The sequence below is a fragment of the Coloeus monedula genome (genome assembly GCF_965178545.1).
Source record: "Coloeus monedula genome assembly, chromosome: 7".
Taxonomy (NCBI): domain Eukaryota; kingdom Metazoa; phylum Chordata; class Aves; order Passeriformes; family Corvidae; genus Coloeus; species Coloeus monedula.
In genome coordinates this window covers 3,404,728-3,424,517 of record NC_138787.1, presented here as the reverse complement: position 1 = coordinate 3,424,517, position 19,790 = coordinate 3,404,728, and the positions used below count along the sequence as shown (strand labels likewise).

At 42.0% G+C, this 19,790-nt stretch overlaps 1 protein-coding gene across 4 annotated transcripts in view; it reads right to left on the bottom strand.

Moving 5' to 3' along the window:
* IKZF2 (IKAROS family zinc finger 2) overlaps positions 1-17,971 on the bottom strand; it is a gene marked incomplete at its 5' end in the record, with an annotated part of 105,765 nt that extends 87,794 nt beyond the window's left edge. For 2 of the 4 annotated variants that reach the window (XM_082284737.1, XM_082284736.1), the window contains 2 exons: positions 17,103-17,207; positions 17,929-17,962. In XM_082284737.1, the coding sequence (XP_082140863.1) occupies positions 17,103-17,207; positions 17,929-17,962 (139 nt within the window). Of the gene's footprint in view, positions 1-17,102; positions 17,208-17,928 lie in introns of all 4 variants that reach the window. The other 2 variants (XM_082284739.1, XM_082284738.1) reach the window with 2 other exon arrangements.
* Positions 17,972-19,790: the final 1,819 nt, after the last annotated feature.

The window sequence follows — 19,790 nt, the reverse complement described above, 5'->3', positions numbered from 1 at the left end:
AAGTCTGAACGAGGAGGAGTGAGGAAAAGGAAATGTACACATACAACGACTTAGCACTTCTATAATACTTCCTCTCCACAGTTCTCTACAGAGGAACAAGGCATGAATTTTCACCATCCCCGTCTACCAGGGATGAAACCCTGGCAGAGGAGAGGGGGAATTTCCCCAAGATAAAAAGGGTACTTTTGGTGGGAAAGCAGAGATCACACTAAAAAGTCTTACTGTCTCTCAGGATCCTGCTAATACTACCACCCTTGTTTTTCCCGACAGAAGAGTCCCACCACATAACTGCTTCTCCAACACAAAGGGCATTGAACTTGGAGTTCAGGGAAGCAGGAGGAGGGGGGTGGAGAAGGGGAAACCGGCAGAGTTTCAAATCTTTGGTGTGTATTTATAATGTTGCAGAGAAACTGCATTTCAGGATGGAATGATTATTGATTTCTTAATGGATTACTGCTGCACAAATTTACACTCCCCCCCAAAAACATCAATCTTAGGATAATAATTATAAACCTATCTGTATAGAGCATTCTGACTGAGTAGAAACTTATCGCTATCTGCCGGGAAATGGTCAGTTTTCTAATTTCTCCCACTCCAACCACATTATAGCATGGCAAGGAGCTACTGAAAAATACATGCTATTATAAAACAAAGTTTGTAATAGCCACAGGACATACCTCCAGTCAACTTTCATTAAACGGACTCTATTAAACTATTGCCCTTAAGGCAATGCCTGATCCATTAGTGAACAAGTTAATCAGTTATTAGAATTCTTTCATGTTATATTTCTCATTGTAATGAAGCACCCAGCATTGAGAGAGACTTCTTAATGGGCAACATACATTCACAAACCCACACACCCTCACTTTTTCTGCTTACCAGCCTACAGTCAAATGTTTCTGTAGCTAAGTAATTTTTTAGCAAAGGCATCCATAGAACAGCTTTGCTACAAAGCAGTATCATGTTGCAAAAATGACTGAAATACCACCAAGACTCCCCTTAACTTCAGGAAGTGTCAGACCAAATCACTGGAGATGGGGCACTGAATTTAAAAATCATTCTAAACCAAAAATCTCAATACCCCAAAGTTTGTGGAAGGTGCAGGTGCATGGAAGATTCAAGTCTGTCTCTGTTCAGTGGTTCCCACTCACACCACCACCACTGTTTAACTAAAGGTGTTATATGAGGTTAGAGCCCAAATGTGAGCTGTGAGCTAAAGGCAAGCTGTGAGGGCTGGTTGTGAACCCAGCACCTCTGAGCTGCTGGCCCCATCCCTCTGCAGGAGGCAACCACCCCTTGCACCGGGTCAGAGGCAGCAGAAAAGCCAACTGGTGCCAGGTGCCAGCACAGCTCAGAGTACCTTTGCCTCTGCAGAAACAGAAGAAGAGCTAGGAGCTCCCATCCCTGCTCAGACACCACCCTCTCACTGTGTGAGACCGTGCACTAAACTGGATCAGCAAATCGACCCAAGCTAAAAATACCCCTTTTTGTTATTTGGGGTTTTTTTCAGAAAAAACGCTGGCATTGCCACAGAGAACAAGGAATGCTGAACTCTGCTTTGAACGCTTGCCTTAGGAACAGTCATCTCAGCTAGAAGGGCATCTGGGGCACCAGCCAGTTGTAACACCTTTAAACAGTCCTAACACACCCTAATGACAGCCCACACACCCAGTGCCATTAAAACATGTGCAGGTTAAAGCCCTGCACACAACAGATTTCCAAGCTCCTGTGGCACTGTTCAGCTGCAGTTTGGTCCAGAGCAGAGCTCCTGTTACACCCTGCTCAACACCAGCCCCGCTGTTCCCTGTGCAGAGCCTCACTGTAAGCAGTGGGTAATGGAACAGCTTGCACAAGCCAAGGGCTGGAATTAAAATGGAAAGTTGAGGTACAGCTTGCTTGTAATCTGGATGTAGCCTTCCATGCCTAAAACAATTTCAAATACAAATGCAGTCCATTGATGTTCCCCCAGACTATGCCTGTCACTACCTGCAACTTGCCCCCATGATAGAGGTCTGCTCCACAAGTGTGTGGAATTAGAGAATCTCCCACGAAGTGCAGTGGGCTTTGGATAGGTCCTAAATTACTCATGAGAAAGCTTGCCAGCTACAGAGCACAGGATCAGCACCTTAACTCTCATTTCTCTAAGAGGCTCCAATTGAATTAGTGCAGCAACTTCTCCCCTTTTCCATAACCTACAATTCCATGCTTTCTCCTCCATCGCAGGAACTACTCAAAACTGCTGTAGGACAGCAAGAGCATCTCCAAAAATCCTCAATTCAAAAGGTGGTTAACAAAAAAAATAACAGCCAAAGAAAGTAGCATTCTCCAAGGTACACAGGCCACATAAAAGAAAAGCAAAGGACCCAAAATTCAACACTTGTCATCAGCTTCAATTAGCAGCAAAGTGGGGTTTGGGAAAACAAGGGCCTCTTCAGAGCTGCTATAGGGCAAAGATGAAATCCCAGAATTAAAAACAAAATCCCCACATGCACATTAATATTCAGAGGCAATTACCTTTCAGCTTAAAGTCAGCCAACATGCATCTTACTACTGCAGCTCTTAAAGCAATCTTGTTTACAACTGGAAATGGATTACATTATCTCAGCTCCACCTATCCACATAATGCAGAGCAAACTGTCAAACATAAAATTACAAAATGGTTATTGTAAGGTATCCCCTTCAGCATAAAAATTAATTTGACCTATTTTATTACCAAATTATTACTCCCACACAAATTTTCTATCATAGATATCTATCAGCACTGACATTTATATTCCAGTGAGGCACTCTCAGATGCCTATTTTCTTCTTCTCCATCTCAAAGGTGTATTGAACAAATCTGATGTAAACAGCCTGCCAAGCTAGTTAAAATCTTTAAACTTTACACATACAATTAGATTGTGACAATAACCATTTGCTCAAAAAGAGAGAGAGAGAGAAAGATACCTACACAGAGTTTGAAATTCTGAAACAAAATGCTTCACAAATTAAAGAAATGATTAATCTAAATTTAAGAAGGACCTACAGATATTTTTACTACGGCTCTGGCAGGTTGTTCTGATTGTCACCAAGAGACATGATTTGACACAATGGCCCTGATTAAGAATGTGCTTAAGTCCTATTAAAGCCAATGGAAGTTAATCATCTGTTTAAGAGCTTTGCTAAATCAGGACCAGAACAGGAGACATTTCCAAAAAATCTGGGCCTAAATTGAACACACACTAATTAGCTGCACACACCAATTACATGATTATGGATGAAACACAGTTGTTTAGCATTTACAACAGCACACTTTGTGTGGAATCATTTAGAAATAAGGTCTAATTATCATTCCATAACAGGTCCCACAATGAATTATAACCCACATATACCATATTAATTTTACTTAAAGGAATAGCTTAAAAAGGAAAAAGAAAAAGAAAAAAGCAGAAACTCTTCCAGTAATGTTAGTCCAAATTCTCAAGTGGATCAAGATTTGACCCTTTTGGAACTTCACTGTGTTCACAGGGAGAACGTCTGAGCACTCCTGCTTGGCCCAGTTTCCTTATTGCTACATTTTGCTTACAGAAAATATTCACTCTTGCATTTCAAAACGTAACATTTGTACTCGATGCTGCCTAATGACTCAAGCCCTGCACTCAGGAAACAAACAAATTGGCACAGATCTGCATATCCACGATAACAAATACCAGCAAATTATTCCTAAAAACTATTTGTGCATACAAACCAAAAGTTGCTTTAAGTTCATTTGTGAATGATCTCAATAATTTGAACTGTTTGACATAGCCAGGATTGAAAAGTCTCACTTTTATGTCCCTTACACTGACATTTATTAGTTTTTCTTAGCAGCAAGATTTTCAGATAAGTGACTAAAAAAAGTCTTCACTTCACTAAATCAAGAAAAAAAAGGCATTCCCAAAGCCAGAGACTCCTGAAAATATATGCTTCAGTGCAAAACACAGCTCAGGAATGAGAAGATCCATCAAGAATTACATTTATTAAACAAACACACATTAAAAAAAAAAACCAAAAAACTCATGGTATGTAAGGCAATCTTGCGATTTAAGACTTGACTCATGATTGTGAAAGTTTGGAGCTGGCATGCCAACTTGGTGAGCCATCTGCTCACCAACAATTTATAAACGAGACTGCTGCCAAAGCCACCCGATTACTCAGTTCTAATATTAGTGATGTAACTAAAACATGCTCGTAGGGTTTTTCTCCCCATGGACCAGGAAGCACAAGAGAAAAAAAAACCTCACAGAGAAAAAGTTAAAAATAAAATAGGTAAAATGTATCTATTCTATATTCCCTTCAAGTCTGGTAAGTAGGAACATTAAAGATTAAGTCGATGCTTCAGTTCTGTAATTCCCTCTAAACCAAGTCAGAAGAAAAAAAAAATCAGTAGAATGATTACAAATGATAGGACAAGGAGAATCATAGAACAGTTTGGGTGGGAAGGGACCTTAAAGCCCATCCCATCCCACCCCCTGCCATGGGCAGGGACACCTTTCACTATCACAGGTTCTTCAAGCCCTGTCCAACCTGGCCTTGGAACACTTCCAGAGATGGGCAAGCCACAGCTTCTCTGGGCACCCTGTGCCACGGCCTCACCACCCTCACAGTCAGGAATTTCTTCCTAATAGTCAATCTAACCCTGCTCTCTGGCAGTGGGAAGCCATTCCCCCTTGTCCTGTCACTCCAGGCCCTTGTAAATAGTCTCTCTCCATCTTTCTCACCACAATTAGGTCACCCCACAGTCTTCTCTTCTCCGGGCTGAACAATCCAAATTCTCTCAGCCTCTCTTCATAGCAGAGGTGCTTCATCCCTCTGATCAACTTGCTGGCCCTCCTGAATCATATATTCTGTTCCCAAAGCCTATCTCTTTGTTAATTATTGAAATGGTAGTTGGCTAAAATCAAACAAACTGTGCTCATTTCATAATAGCATTTAATACATTCTAAAATCAGCGTTTAAAAATAATCAAGAAATTGTGCATGTAGGCTAACAGGTAAAACTGCTGATTTTATTCCTGATGCTAATTTTACCATTAGAACTGGGCAAATTGGGGTAAAAACATTACCCTATTTAAACAAGTCCTTTCTTATTAAAACTCGATGTTACAAATAGCAGCGAAAACATGCTGGAAGTTACTCTACAGTAAATAATCCTTGGGGCAAAATATACTGTAATGAAACTGCATGGAAAATTACTCACTCAATCATTTTTAAAACGTTGAGTCACAATTCAGTTTTGTTGGCCTGAAACTCCAGATTTATCTCCATGGCAAGTCAGTAGCAAATCCCAAAGCACAGCCACTATTCCCAGAGCTCAGGCATGAGGATGTGCTACTGCAGGAGGAAACCCAGCAGTGGGCCACGTCCTACACCACCACTTCCACAGGGCCTCCTGTGTTACCTCCTGGTCATAGAGGTAACAAAACAGTTTAACCACTGGCTTCAATGTGAGCAGAATCAGGACATTTCCAAGTGCTCTGCAGGACACACTAATTAGATTCAAAACACAGGCAGTCCTGGTGGCATTAATTAAGAGGACAATGACAGTGACAAGCACCCTGCTTCATTTCAGAACACCTTGCGCTATCACTGCCAAAAAGAGTAGCTTTTAAATCTGCAGTTGGAAATTAAATGCATCATCATTACCCAATTACCGTTCTAACTAGTTTCCTCAACAACAGATCGGCTTTATTTACAATTAATTTTGGTTAATGAGTTAGTTGTAGTTTTATCTGACAGATAATGGGAGAGAATTAATAATTGCTTAATCCACACAAAATTTTGTTGTTCACATAGCACACAAAATTTTGACAAATGTTTCTGAATCCCAGCCAACAACCACCAGCACATTTTCACCATCTGAAAGCAGCCAAAGCTCAGCAAATGTTACCATTTTACATTATAGTAGGTTAAACTGTTTATATATATAATTAGAATTATTATTATAAACTACAGTCGTAATTATAAATTGAAATTTCATTACTGACTCATAAGGAAGCTTTCCTTCTTCCAAAACACCTGGCCAGAACAATTGATTAGGGTCATCTCTTTGATGGTCTACAAAGATGTATTCCATCTATAGTTGCACAAGAAAATGCTGCAGAGACCCAAAATGGAGAATAAACTGCCCTGTGCATGATGGCTGCGCCATCTATCTCATAGCTTTGTCTATTCCCCTCCAACGAACTTAAGCCTGGCTCCAAAGCCATTTTAAGCCCAGTCTTTTTTTTTTGTTGGTGTTATTAGGCATTGATTTTAAATGGTTTTAAACCATCATCTTCTCTCAAAAATACTTTCCCCTTGCCAAATGCTGGCAAGGGCTGGGTTTGCCTCCAGCCAGTGCCATTCTCTTCTTCTAGCACAGCAGTCTCTGGCTGGGGTGCTGTCTACCAGACGCAACATCAAACCTAAGGATCTCCTTGCATCCAGTCATTAAGGAACCTTGGATAATTATATGGCAATTATCACTCCCATTTCTACAGTGAAAACACTTCTTCTACTCTTTTCCTAAGGCTCTGTTGTTCTAGGCTGTTAAAAAGAACAGCCAGGGTTCTGGGGCAGGAATGGCTGAGCTGGGACACAGATAAAACAACCTGACATGAAGATGAGGAAGAACATTACAGAGCAGCACTATAGATTGTTTCCTGGAATGCACTGCAGCTTGCTTTGGTTTTGAGTACATATGTGATATATATTTACTTGAGCAAAAATCTCACTACTATCGATTTCTCTATTAATATTTAATGGCTACCAGTCAGAAGGTAAATTTAAGTAACAATAGCACTAATGACATTAAATGAATGAAGCACTCTAAAAGTGAGAAAAAAAGCAAACACTTCCTTACAGCATTTTAGAGCAAGAGCAGTAAGACAGCGACCTGAAGCCATGTTACGTGCTGATAGCCTGAGTCATGTCTGGTCTCACAGGCAGACCAGAGAGGTGATTTTGCACAAACATCTCACAAAAAAGTAGGTTTTGCAAGCAGCAAACTTAGCAGAGACTGGCTTCCAACAACTTTTTCCCATGCGTTTGACATTTGAAAAGGGCGGCGCTCAATAGTTTTTTCCTTCAGCCGAGGCACAATTCACATACCTCTCTCTCCTCTTTCTGGCTTCCTCATTTCATAAGAATTGCACTTTCCTAGTATTTTTCAAGCCTGTACTTCTCTGTTGTATGTGACCAAAACCCTCTCTAAGTGCCTTCCATTTGTATTATTGCAGTACACATGTACAGGCTTGTCAGAAACCAGGGCTGGACACATTTTCCTACCTTTTTCTTTGGCTGTCTACTTTCTCTACTTGATATTAGGTAATTTGGGGGCAGCTGATGGGTCACAGCATTTAGACTATGAGAACACTCTGGGATTCACATGTAAGTACACGGGATTTTAGCAAAATAAATTTTGCAATTCGTAGAATACAAATTTAAAAGAAGGCCAAAAATAAACTCACAGAGCTCTCAGAGTCTGCTAACGTCATATACTACTTGACCCTTAAATATACAACTAGCACATCATTCTTCTGAACTCTTGAGAGCTACCTATACTCTGACAATTTGTAGTCACATATACAAATTATGAAGCTGCCTCCCACCTATAAGAGCTGAATTCTTACTAAGATTAATTTCCCTACTTTTTCTCCACCTCTTCTGCCTAAAATTTTATCCACTCATTTGTATCTCTTCAACTGGTATCCTTTGTGAAGCTATTAAAACGGAAAAAGCATGATATAACAAGGAGATATTCTTGTATTACTCTCTAGAAGAATAGATTATCCAAAGGATAACATCCTACAGTGATAGAGAGAGAGGCCTGTGTATTTAAGCTAGGGGGAAAAATTTCAAACAGGGGGTTTCAAGTAAAGCTGATGCCCCAGATTGTTTCACACAGCTGCTTGGAGATGTATTAGACTCACCCAGGAACTACCTGCGCTGGTAACAAGGTCAAAACAACTGGTAAGGTTGACCCAATTTTGGGAGATTAAACCGTAAAACTATTACTCACAACTACATTTAGGACATGCCTAAATCTGAAAGGTGATGAGGATTAAGGCACTGAGTAAATTTAAGGCCCAACAGTGTATTCTGAAATATTTCTGTACTCAGGCAGACTCTGCACTGGTGCCAGATCCCTGCAGACTCTCCAGGGATGCAGGAGAGAGGCCCCTTACCACAACAGCGCATGTGCAATACAAAGCCTGTACCTAGGAATGGACAATTAAAAGCAGTATGCAAAACTGCTAATTAATAAGATTTATTCTCCTTCAGAGGCTGTTATCTCAACAAGGCAAACCCTGCAGGATATCAATTTCTCAAGAAATAAGATTAAAAACCAAACGCCATTTCATTCTTTTGCCTGAACTGTCTCCCTCTATCACAGACCTGGCTGCTAACCAGAACAAGGTCTTCAGTCTACTGCCCCTCTTTCCTGGAAATTTCTAAACCATCCACAACTTTAAGAGTACAGCTACTCTTCCTCAAAAGAATAGACCTCATGCCTCTTCTGTGTAAAAAGACTTGATGTTTTCATACAGAAAGAAGCAACTTCTTTCATTTTCAAAACAAGGGAATTCACGCCATCCTGTTTCCTGCTCCTTGGACTAAAATAGGTGTTTAATTCACACTGCTGAAGTTTAAATGATGCACAGATAAAGTTACCAAAAACTCTCTCAGTTTGTGTATTATGGCTAGATTATTACCTAAAAGAGCAACTTTGCTTACAAAGGGAATCATAAAATGTCCAAAAGCCGAGCTGACATCTAGGAAAGATCAGGTGTGAATTCTCATAGAACTGCACACAGGTATTCCCAAATCAAACATTAATTATGAGAAAAATTACCATGGACTTGAGCGTATCACAGGGTTCTCCAGCCAGCTTTCTGTGCCACTCACCAACATAATTTTCACGGACTGAGGGAACACATGCCCCTTGAGAAAAACCAGGACAACATCACTTTCTTCTGATGGAACTGGGAGGTTTTAGAGGCTGGGGGGAAATGCAAGGAAAACATCACTAAAAAGAAGCTGAGAAAACTCCAGCCTGGTGCTGAAGGTCACAGCACAGATATCTTTAGTCTAAGACTTGTTTTGTTGAAGTGGAGGAACAGAGGGGATAAACAAGAAAATCTGCCCATCGGAATGTCAAGCTTTGTCATGTATGCGGTTTAACTGCCAACGGAGCATCTCTCTCGTAAGCCCTGCCCAGATCTTCCATTAGCTGGAGAGGAAACACAGCCCGCCTTACCTCCTCACATTCGTAAGAAAAAGATTCGTAAGAAACAAAGATGATAGGTGGGACAGGCAACAAGGTGAATGGATTTTCTGTACTTCAGGATGTCCTACCTCCTTTGAAAAACATTTGAGACGTCCAACCCCAGGACAAAGGGCCTGACAAGAGCAGCAACCGAGATGTGGCTGGGTCTTTTATCCACACTGCACAAAGTTTCAGGGTGGACAGTAGCACCAAGTCCTCCAAAGGCCTCCTCCAGGCCAGAGACAGGGCAGGGACTCCAATACTCACACTAATCTTCCCCTTCTCTCTCCCCTACTGCAGTGATTACACCTGTGCCCAGAGCAGCCTCACAGGTGGTACCAATACCACAGCAGGAAAAGAGGCTGGAAAAAACCAGTCTGTGCAGCTTCTCCAAGTAACATGACACCATGGTGGGGAGAGCAGAGACAGGTCTGCAGTGAATCAGATTCCTTGGCTCGTGCCCTGTGTAAAACCCACAGTCCGCTAAGAAGAGGGGCTCCTACCTGTGTAGGAGAACTCTGCTGCCTTTTTCACTCACTACTAGCTGATAGACACAGATATTCACACCATCCACACTGGCGGTGTGCATGGTTTGGCCCCAGGAGTGACCTCCCCCCACACCTGAGAGGACACAGGGATCCGACCACCAACCTGAGCTTCACAAAGGGAAGACCAAGAGCCCTGTGACCTCTCTGGACAGGACAAACACAGAGCAACCATGAGCTAAAGAAGCTCAATGCACGCAGAGCCCACTACCTCTGTGGTACAATGCCACACAGCATTACAGCAATAAACCCCCAAACGGGAAAGATTTTTTTAAAAATAAGAGGCAGAGAGAAAGCAAAAGTCAGTTAAAAAACCCAGAAAAGACATTCTAATTCACAGAAGTTGGCATGACCTATCAGCACAGAAATGAGGGGGATCAATCAACCCCATGCTTTTCCAGGAACAGTGTCTGCTGTTTTACAGTACTTTCCCATGTAACACCTGTAACAGCACTTGCAGGTGACCCTGCCAGCCAGGGCTATGCTCAGAGCAGGAGCTTCTGCCAGCATCTCTCTGCCTGTGAGGGATTACAGTTCTTCAAAGCCACAGGCTGACAAAGCAGTGCCAGCAGAAGCCGGTAATGTAGACCTGGCTCCAGATCAAGGGCACATTTTGCTGGGCAGTGTGAATAGGGGCTTGCCCACACACATACCTCGCAATGCTCAGTGGTGTGGGAAGAGTTAAAATTCCGTGGTTGCTCTAATGTAATCACACCACAACAGGGTACTTTAGGACTACCACAATTATTCCTGTGCAGGACAGGAAATAAGCTGCACTGGTATTAATGTACTTCTGAATGCGTCTCATTGCGGGGTTGCAAAAATTAAATGCAAAATAAGCCCTAAGCAAAGAAGATATTGTAAAAAAATCCTACTTTTCACAAAGGCTAACATGTACCATCCAAGCCTCCATCCTAAGTGATCTATGGCTTCTGTGATTCAGAAAATAAAAGACAAGAGGGGGGAAAAAAAGCACAGAAACATGGAGGGACTCCCCTACAATGACCAGAGTTTGGAGAAAAACTGGGCCGCTGGTCACGTAGCCCAGAGCCATATCTGTCATGTTCACTGCTTCTCAGTGATAATCCAGCTCTGCTTCCGTCCACTGGGATGCAGCAGTCAGCTGCCCGGACTCCAGACAAGCGTCCACCACCCTAGACAAGGGACAACACGCTGTGGCACAGACTCCTCACCCGGGCTGGCAACAGGTGATCTTACCACACAGAGCAGCAGCCTTCTCTTCAATTTTCTACAGACCTGTTTCAAGGTGGGTTCTCCAAGGGGTTTCATTCACTGGGATTACTAAGGCAAAAAAGCAGAAAAGGAAGCTCTGCCTTTTCCTCCCAGATAGAAGAGCATCACTCCTTCAAGGTGCATCCTTCCTCTTGGCACTGCTCACCCTCAGTACTGCACAAAGGTTACACTGCATTTCCACCTGTAAAACTTAGTCCTGCCAACCTGCAAACCATCACTTAGCTGAAGGACTGCACAGAGCCTGTGGCTCACAGGAACTGGAATCAAGCCTTTGACCCAGTTTTCTGGGAGAAGATACCTATCGACTTCAACAGGAGTAGCACCTTCCCTCAGATTCAGATATGGGAAAGACAGAACACTCTCCAACAGGTATCTTGTCATCCAGCTGCTATCAAAGTGTCCTATTTCATGGAAGATGAGGATTGCTCTCTTTGCTGGCATGTCTGAGAAAAGGAACTGAAATTCCAGAAGCAAACACTGAAAACTTGCTGACTACAAAGCTAGCAAGAGCACAGTGTTGTAACAGGGTGTGTACCAGGGAAAGTTAACTGAACCTGACAGTCCAAGAGAATAACAGAAGCTTCCCAAGAAAGGTGTGTGTTGCAACAAAGCCCTGGCAGATGACCTCTCGAGAGACTTCCATCAGAATGAATAAAAACCTCTTTAATGAGATTAACTGATCATTTCACTCCACCCTCGTTATAACACTCACTGAGAGGGAGGAATGTTTTTGCAGCCGAGTATTTGACTCCATAGGGAATACCAGGACTGTGACAGAAGATAGGAAAAATACACGGGAGCCCTTCACCATTGCAGTGTGAGCTACAGATATGCAAACACCAACTCATTTCAGTGGCTACTCTGCGTTGGTTGACCTACAGTTTGTATCAGAGGAACTATTTAATGATTTTAACCACACCAGTGAAAAATCTGAGCTGATGCGGATAAAGCTACAACAATTCAAGGTACATCCCAGGAAATGTTTAATTTCCAGGTAATCCTTTCCTCTGTTTGGGTTGGGTTTTTTTCAAGAAACACACAGTGTAACACTACTTTACAGAGCTTTGGTTTCTTAGGTGTGGAAAACCCCCTCTCTTTCTGTTAAAATCCTGATGATCACCTTTCCATTTAATATTTTTTCTTCTCAAACTCCAAGAAAGCTAAATGCATTGGCTAAAACTTTGATAACTACTACTGCCCTGGCAATTCTCAGGAAGTCTGAGGATAAAAGACTGAAGCAAAGACCGTGCTCTTTTAAGTGTCAAAGGAGCTCACTTCTTATAGTTCCCTGCCACACTTTATTGAGCTCATCCCTCATGTCTGAGCTCATCTTGGCAAAGTCCATCTTCACTGTCCTTCAACCTGCAAAACCACAGGTACATCTGTGTTGGACACCATCATGCAATTCCATAGCTGAGCTCTAAAAAATCAAAGTGTCAAGACAGCAAAGTCAGACACAAAGAACTAGAGGACATCTCAAGTGACTGTCAAAAGTCCACCTCTCTGCACCAAGGCAGGAGATATCCAGACCAATAAATGCTGCCCATGCTGCCTACCATACTTCTTAAAGGCTGCTGAGGAAAGAAGATTCCTCAGCATCTTGAGGTGATCAGGTCCGAGTTTTTAGCACTTTCCAAGATATTTGGAAGAAATGGAGACCTGAATCCCCAGTTTAGAGCACAGCAGTTCGGCTGCCAGAATTCTTCATGCCCCAGTGCACACATCAGGGGAGTGACTGCCTCAAAGTACTAGTAAAGTCCCCCTCTGCAGCCCAGCCTGGCCAGCTTCAACCACCCTCCCTAAAGAAAAGCCTCCTGCAGAGGTTCAGCCTCCATCACCTCATCCTACTAAAAAGTCCGTAACACATACTGAGACAGAAAAGAATCCCAGTGCAAAGCTCAGCCTCACGTGCCTGCCAGTAAATTCTGGAGTTGACAAGGCTTGTTTGCCGCGGAGCTGAGGCATGGAGCAACTTTAACTTCACGCGGTTTCATTCCAACAGTCGGGTTCCAAAATTACATTTTTTTATCCCAACAGATGTGCCGATACAGCTGCGGTACATGTAACTCTCTGCTCAGGACTACACAACTATGACAAAACAGGAGTTGTATGACAATTCAGGCTTGAAAAATTAAAGTGATCATGAAAGATTTGGGGCTCTGATGCCACAAAAAAACAAAAGTGCAACTGATAGTCCACTCTGATCACTGGGAATATAGTACTGGCTACATTATAATAAAACCTTGCCCAAGTTTTCTTTAAACACCACTGCTGAAATCATTCCCACTTAGTGCTGCTGTCCCAATTAGTGATCTCGTCAGACAGCACAATCATTCCCTACCACGGAGAAAACGCAACTGCCTCATTATTTTCAGCAGCAGAGTCAGCCGACATGGCTTACTCTCTTAATGAATTAATTCTCATAACTTACTAACACTTCAAGCTACAATAAACACCTCTTGAAAGTGCACCACAATTTTAATCGGTCTCAAACATCAGATGTTGGGTTTGATATTTATGATTGTTCTGACTCTGTTTCATTTAAGGGCTCCTTTTGTCTATGAAAGCAAAGATAAGAAAGGTAACTGGGACACCCACTGTCAGGTCTCTAATTTAAGGGGAAATTGCCTTTGTTGCTGACTGTCAGATGCTAATAGCTGCTGCTACTATTTTCCCTATGACACCAGGCCAGTGATCTTAGAGAAGTGTCCTTCATCCTATACAAAGCAATGATTGAGTCAACTAATTGAACAACTGTGCCCCTGCAGTTTCTAAAGCAGGCATTCCTCTAAGTCCATTTTAACCTACAGGGAAAAAAATATCTCTAATAACTATAGTAAGAACTCAGTGTGGTATTATGGGGAGGTGACTAAGAATTATTTCTTTTTAAAGCCTCTTTTATAAGGATTCCCCATTAGCCTTTAATTAGCATGCCAGCTCCTATTCGGAGGTTTCTGATCACTTATAGCCCAGCTCAACATTTCACGGATAGGAACAAGACAGACTCCCTTGAACTCGGTGGGGTCTATGGGGGGGCTTAGGGCCATGCAGGGAACTCTCTAGTATCAACACAAAGTTAATTGAGTAAGCCTTTGACACCCAGCTCTGGGTGTCAGCCTTTGTAAGAGTTTTCCTACAGAAGATCAAAAGAAAATCTGGACTTCCAGATTCGGGGCTATGTAAATATATCATCTGTACTCAGCAGGTGTAACACTAATTCATCTTTTGCTGTAGAGAAAAGTGAGATGATCTATCAACCTATTCGGATTGACTATTTATATGTATTTTAAATCTTTGCTTACATAAAACTACAATGAAGTATTTTAGAACAGAGCATCTGCCAACACACATGCAGTGCTCTGCTAAAGGCAGGTATATGTAAGATCATCAGTTAGCTATGACAGGTGATTTAGTGTGATTCATCTTTCAGGATCATCTCATTCGCAAGGAAAATTGAGTGTCATCCCCATCCATAACCTACAAATACCATCTAGATACTTGAAATTGATAACAGGTTAAAGGATGCAAAAAGCCAAAAAATTCAACCCAAACCCTTTCGGAATAGAACCTGAAAACATCAGTAATCCAGACAGAACTACTAACACATTGCCAGGGGCTAATGAATGTAGAAAACTCTTTACCCAGCACATAATTTTGCTGTTGCTGGGAGAGCACTACTCAGTCATTTCAGCACAGATCCAAGAAATTTCCTTCTTTTGGTGTTTCTCCTTTTGAGCCAGACACAAATTCCAACTAAATTAAGAGCTGTGGTTCAAAACAATTCAATGGAACGCAAGAAGAACAAAGGTCAAAACTTCGATCCCTACCTTGCAGGTGCACATCCATAGCCCACAGCCAAAGAGGGCCACGCGCTTCTGGCAATGACTGCCAACTAATCCGGGAGGGAAATACTTGGGGTCTGCTCCCTGTATCACCTCCTCCATTCCCAAGTCCTACCCAGCCAGAATGACATGCCCTGGGCTCTGCTGTAACGGCAGCCAATATCACTTAATCTGCAGCAACCCACTGGAAATCAAACCAATCTGAAATAGAACACAGCTACTGCCTCTACTTAAAACAATGGATGATGGATCAATCCACTGGGAGCTACTAAATTTATACAAAATATTGCTATTCCACCTCTTTCCTTTTAAAATACCAAAAAAAAACCCCAAAAGAGTTACCAAAAAAAAAAAAAAAAAAAAAAAAAAGAGGTGCAGGCCCCTGGGTTACCAAACTTTTAAAAGGATTTCCTGTGCCCCACAAAACAGGCAGAAGGCTCTAAAGCACAGCCTGGCGATTTAGCCTACACATGCCAGATTCAAGATTTGGCCAAAAGCCTTAAATGAACCAATGTAACAGCTGCCACAAAAGCCGACAACCTCTGATCAATATCTTCCATGTTTAAGGCAGCACAAGTCACCTCTCTGCAAAACAATCCTAAGCCTGCAAAGAGTAAATAAATTACAATAAATTTAAGAAGCTTGAGTTTTGTTTGGCTTAGGAAACCCAGGCAGGGCCCTTAATTTTTCAACAGCAGCACATCTTTAACACCGAGCAGCGGTGATGAAAGCATTTGAGACACCTGTGAGAGACGAAAAAACACCTCTAAAAAAAAAAGATATTCACCAAGGCTGCAGATACATATATGTTGCAAAGAACTAATGAAGCTTAAAAACCATTGAAAATGTTAACACAATGGACATGAAAATACTGAGTGTGTTAAGGCCTTTTGCATGACTTCATTCTAGATCTTTTTATTCCTAATTTGACTTTGGTTTTCAGTCTAGATTATAAAGAAGATTTAAAACACAGATATTTTTTCCCTTCCAATGAAGCCTTGCCATTAATAAAAAGGAAACAAAGAAAATGAAGAAAGTGAGTAGTAAAACTTTTACAACATAATAAAGTATATCAGAATCCCAGTGCAGCACAATTGGAATTGTCTAAAGATGCTGAATTATGAGTGGTTGTCATATAAAGTTCAGTCCACGTTATTAGAAATCATATTCTCCAGCAACATGTATATAATTGAGAGATCTTCATAATAACCCTCAGCTTAAAGGCTCATAAAACTGCTCTTTATCCATAATTTGCAAGAGGACAAAATTCTTAAAGGAAAGTAACATCTTTTTCTCAGAAAGACTCTGAAAGCAATACACTGTGCATTTTTAAGCAAGCGACCCTAAAAGCTCTCTCTTTCTTTCACAGATTTCAGTTGGGCATTATACTAACCCTCGGTTTAGACAGATAAATATGTACCTGTAGTACGCACAAACCAGAAAGAAAATTAGTACCACACAGAGAGGAACACTCTGTAAGTATGTCGGAAGCAAAGCACACTACATTTTTTCTGGATTATAAGTACAGAGGTTACATTAAGGTAAGTATCTTGATGTAACACTGCAACCAACACTTAAACAAGGTAGGGCACTCACACGCAGAAAATGAAGGTTGTCACTTTTACGAAATTGCGTTAACTACGTTTACCCACCTCCCGTATATAACAGGAGAATTAATTATATAAATATTATCAGCTCTTGACACCCTCACTGTGCAGACTCACAAACTCTCAGTTTCTACCCAACATTCTAAACTGAACTCCTTTCAGTTTGTTATAGTCAACTATAGTTTTGTAAATAAAATTTGTTTGTTTTCAAATAAAGCTACTTCAAGCTGTTTCGGGAAGCAAACTAAGTAATAGTAATAATAACAATAACAACATTTCCATTTGGATTTCAAAACCTGAGGAAACAAAACCAGCACATGTCAAGCCTAGTGTTTTCCTACCTGGAGCAGGTAAGGACCAGCTCTCAAATGCCACCTTGGGATAGTTCAGACTAGTAATCCCGTTCATGTTCAGATGAGACACCAGCACGAACAAGAACCAAAAAAAAAAAGAAAATCTCTCCTGTCCTCCTCTGTAATTAGCAATGCCAACAGCAGTGGCTAAGACCTGGTAAGCAAACCAAGGACCAGGAGGACCACACCAACCCAACCCTCAGCTAGAGAGAAACAGGCTTAAGAGGAGACTTACTACCTGCCATGTGACAGGGGGAGGTGTGCTGCCCATTGGGAGTGCTGGAGGTGAGGTCGATGGCCATGCCGCAGTGCTCCCTTTCAGGCGAATAGTCATTGTCACCTGCGAGCACAACACAGGTGCCCCGTAAGTTTGTACCCCCTTCTTCAGCAGAGATACATAAAGACTAAGAACCACAACCTGTTCGCTCCCCTCGCCCCTGCCCTTCCCTCCTTTACTGGTGGGGTCTTCCAGAGCCTGTAAAATCTGGACTCTCCGTGGCCCCAAGTAAACATTTGGCTGATTTTAAGAGCCCCCTCAAACCTACTGTCACCAGTCTTTTACACACACTCCTGTGGCAAATCTTGTCCCAGCTGCTTGGTTTTAAGTTAGGATTACTTTTTCATTAGCAGACGGGGAATCCAGGCTGGGCAGGGGAAGACTGTAATAGTAATTCACCATACAGACCTTCCCCCCCAAAGCTCTGGGTGAACAGACAGCTAAACAGAGCCCTTACACAACCCCCCACACAGAAAACAAGAGAAATACATATGGAAAAGCACGAAAAGTTTTTTGGCTGCAGTTTGAATTTCTGGAGACGAACTCTCTCTCATTTGCAAAGTTCATTCACCCTCAGCAAATATTTAAACCTAGAGATACTCACCCAGGCACCCATCCCCATGCATTTCTCAGTCATACAGAGAGTTTATATTTAAATGCTACTAATTCAGTGTCAATGCAAACACTGTACACAAGGAAGCTAAATTTTCAGGTGTCTGCATTATACAAAGGAGAGTAGGAAAAGAAAAGTAATTCAGAATAATCAAACAAAATGACTACTTACATGTAATATATCCATCAACAGCCTCTGCTTCCATAGTCAAAGTGCAGTGCTGCAAGGCAGAAAAGTACACTCTCAGAGACGCCTGTCAGTATCAACCATTAAACGATTAAACTTACTTAAAGCCCTAAGTAGTTGCCCATTTTATTGCTGTTGCAACCACTGCTTAGAGAAACACACAAGTGCACTGCATGTGTTCTTTTGCAAATCACTGAACTCTTCCTGTAAATTATGCGAGTAGACATGCAGCTGCCTCCTGGGCAGGTGGCACCTGGATTATCCTGGTCTGACCATACCTCTCTCTCTGTGCCCCATTCACATTTTTGCCTCATCTGAGAGTTTTTCCCTGACTTTTCGCTTGTTTGTTCAAGCTGTGATGGTAATGCTTTATCAATTATCTGTTCTATCTGCAGCCAGAGAAGACTTTGAGGATATGGATACAACTAACAATTGCTCTTTTCACATGCACTACAAGAGACTCTCTCCTGGTCTAAACAAAATAAATCCTCCCGTGTCCATTCCCCTTGGACAGAGTTGTTCCAGCTTTGTCTCACACCCCTGTGTGCACACACACACTCACACACCTGTACACACACCTGTTCACTCTAACCCTATTTATCTGCCACAGTACAGGTCCAAACATCACATTTCATACTCCCAGATCATGCATTTTGTGGTGTGAAGCAATCTTAAAGTTTCTGGAAGCACTTTGCTGACACAGAACAAGCTATTACTTTCCCGAAACCCAAGTAACTGTATAGAATGACACCCCCTAGCTATCATTTGATATATATTGGGGGGGGGGGGGGGGGGGGGGGGAAGGAGAGATCAATAATCATAACTATGTTCTTTTAAGTGGAAAAGTTAAGAATCTGACATGACCAGAGGAGAATTTTATTTCCTCTCTCCCTCCATGGCCTCTTTTTTGCCTTTAGTTTCAAAACTCTCACTGCACCAGGCAGCTAAATTATTCACAATGAGCCATTTCTGTATTGATCGCCAAGTATATTTAGCCCTGGCTCCTGGAATTTCTCCATTACTTACTGGAAAACAGGCAGCTTCACTTCTTGTCTCCAAAACCACTTCCCTCCCCCTCCCTTAACCCTCTTTCCTCCCCCCCCCCAGCTCCCTGCCTTTCCCCCAATAAATAAATACTTTTCTCTGTGCTCTTCTTTGGTATAAAGCAGATCAAATTCCCAAGGCATTCAGCACATAACACTTAAATTTCAACCTGCCCAGCTGCTACCAAACTCTCTTCAATTACTGATTTTCACAACTCTTAAAAAGAAATCTCAAAAAAACCCCAAAAGTTTTCAGAACAGGTAAGCCACTTCCTCAAGCCCTTCAAAATTACCTTATCTTCCCCCTAGTCCAGGTAGGCAGGCATACACTGAGAAAAAGAAAGAAACATCAGAAGCAACAGGGAAAGAACATCCCAGCCAATGAAGTGGAAGGAAAGAAAGGGAAGGAAGGGAGGAGGAAAAGAAAGGAAGACAAAAAAGAAACACAGAAACATCCATAACCTAAATTAAAATACGGGATGATTTTTTTTTTTTTTTTTTTTTTATTTCTTCGGGGGGGAGAGGAAGAGTAAGAAGGCAGGCAAAAGAAAAAGTTTGGTCACCTAAATTTTTAGGCTGGTGATGGCAAATCCCAGCTGCTGAGCCTCCCTCCCATAACGAATGGAGGAAGAGAGTTTTGCTCGAGCTGAAGACACAGAAAGATGGAGAAAGTTTTAGAAAATGGTTTTTTAAAGGCGGGGGGAGAAAATGGGGGAAAGAGAGACGGGGAGGGGGAAAGGGATAAGGGACAGAAACCCGCCCCCGGCACTTACAGGTGGGGCATGCGGAGCCGGGAAGCTCCGG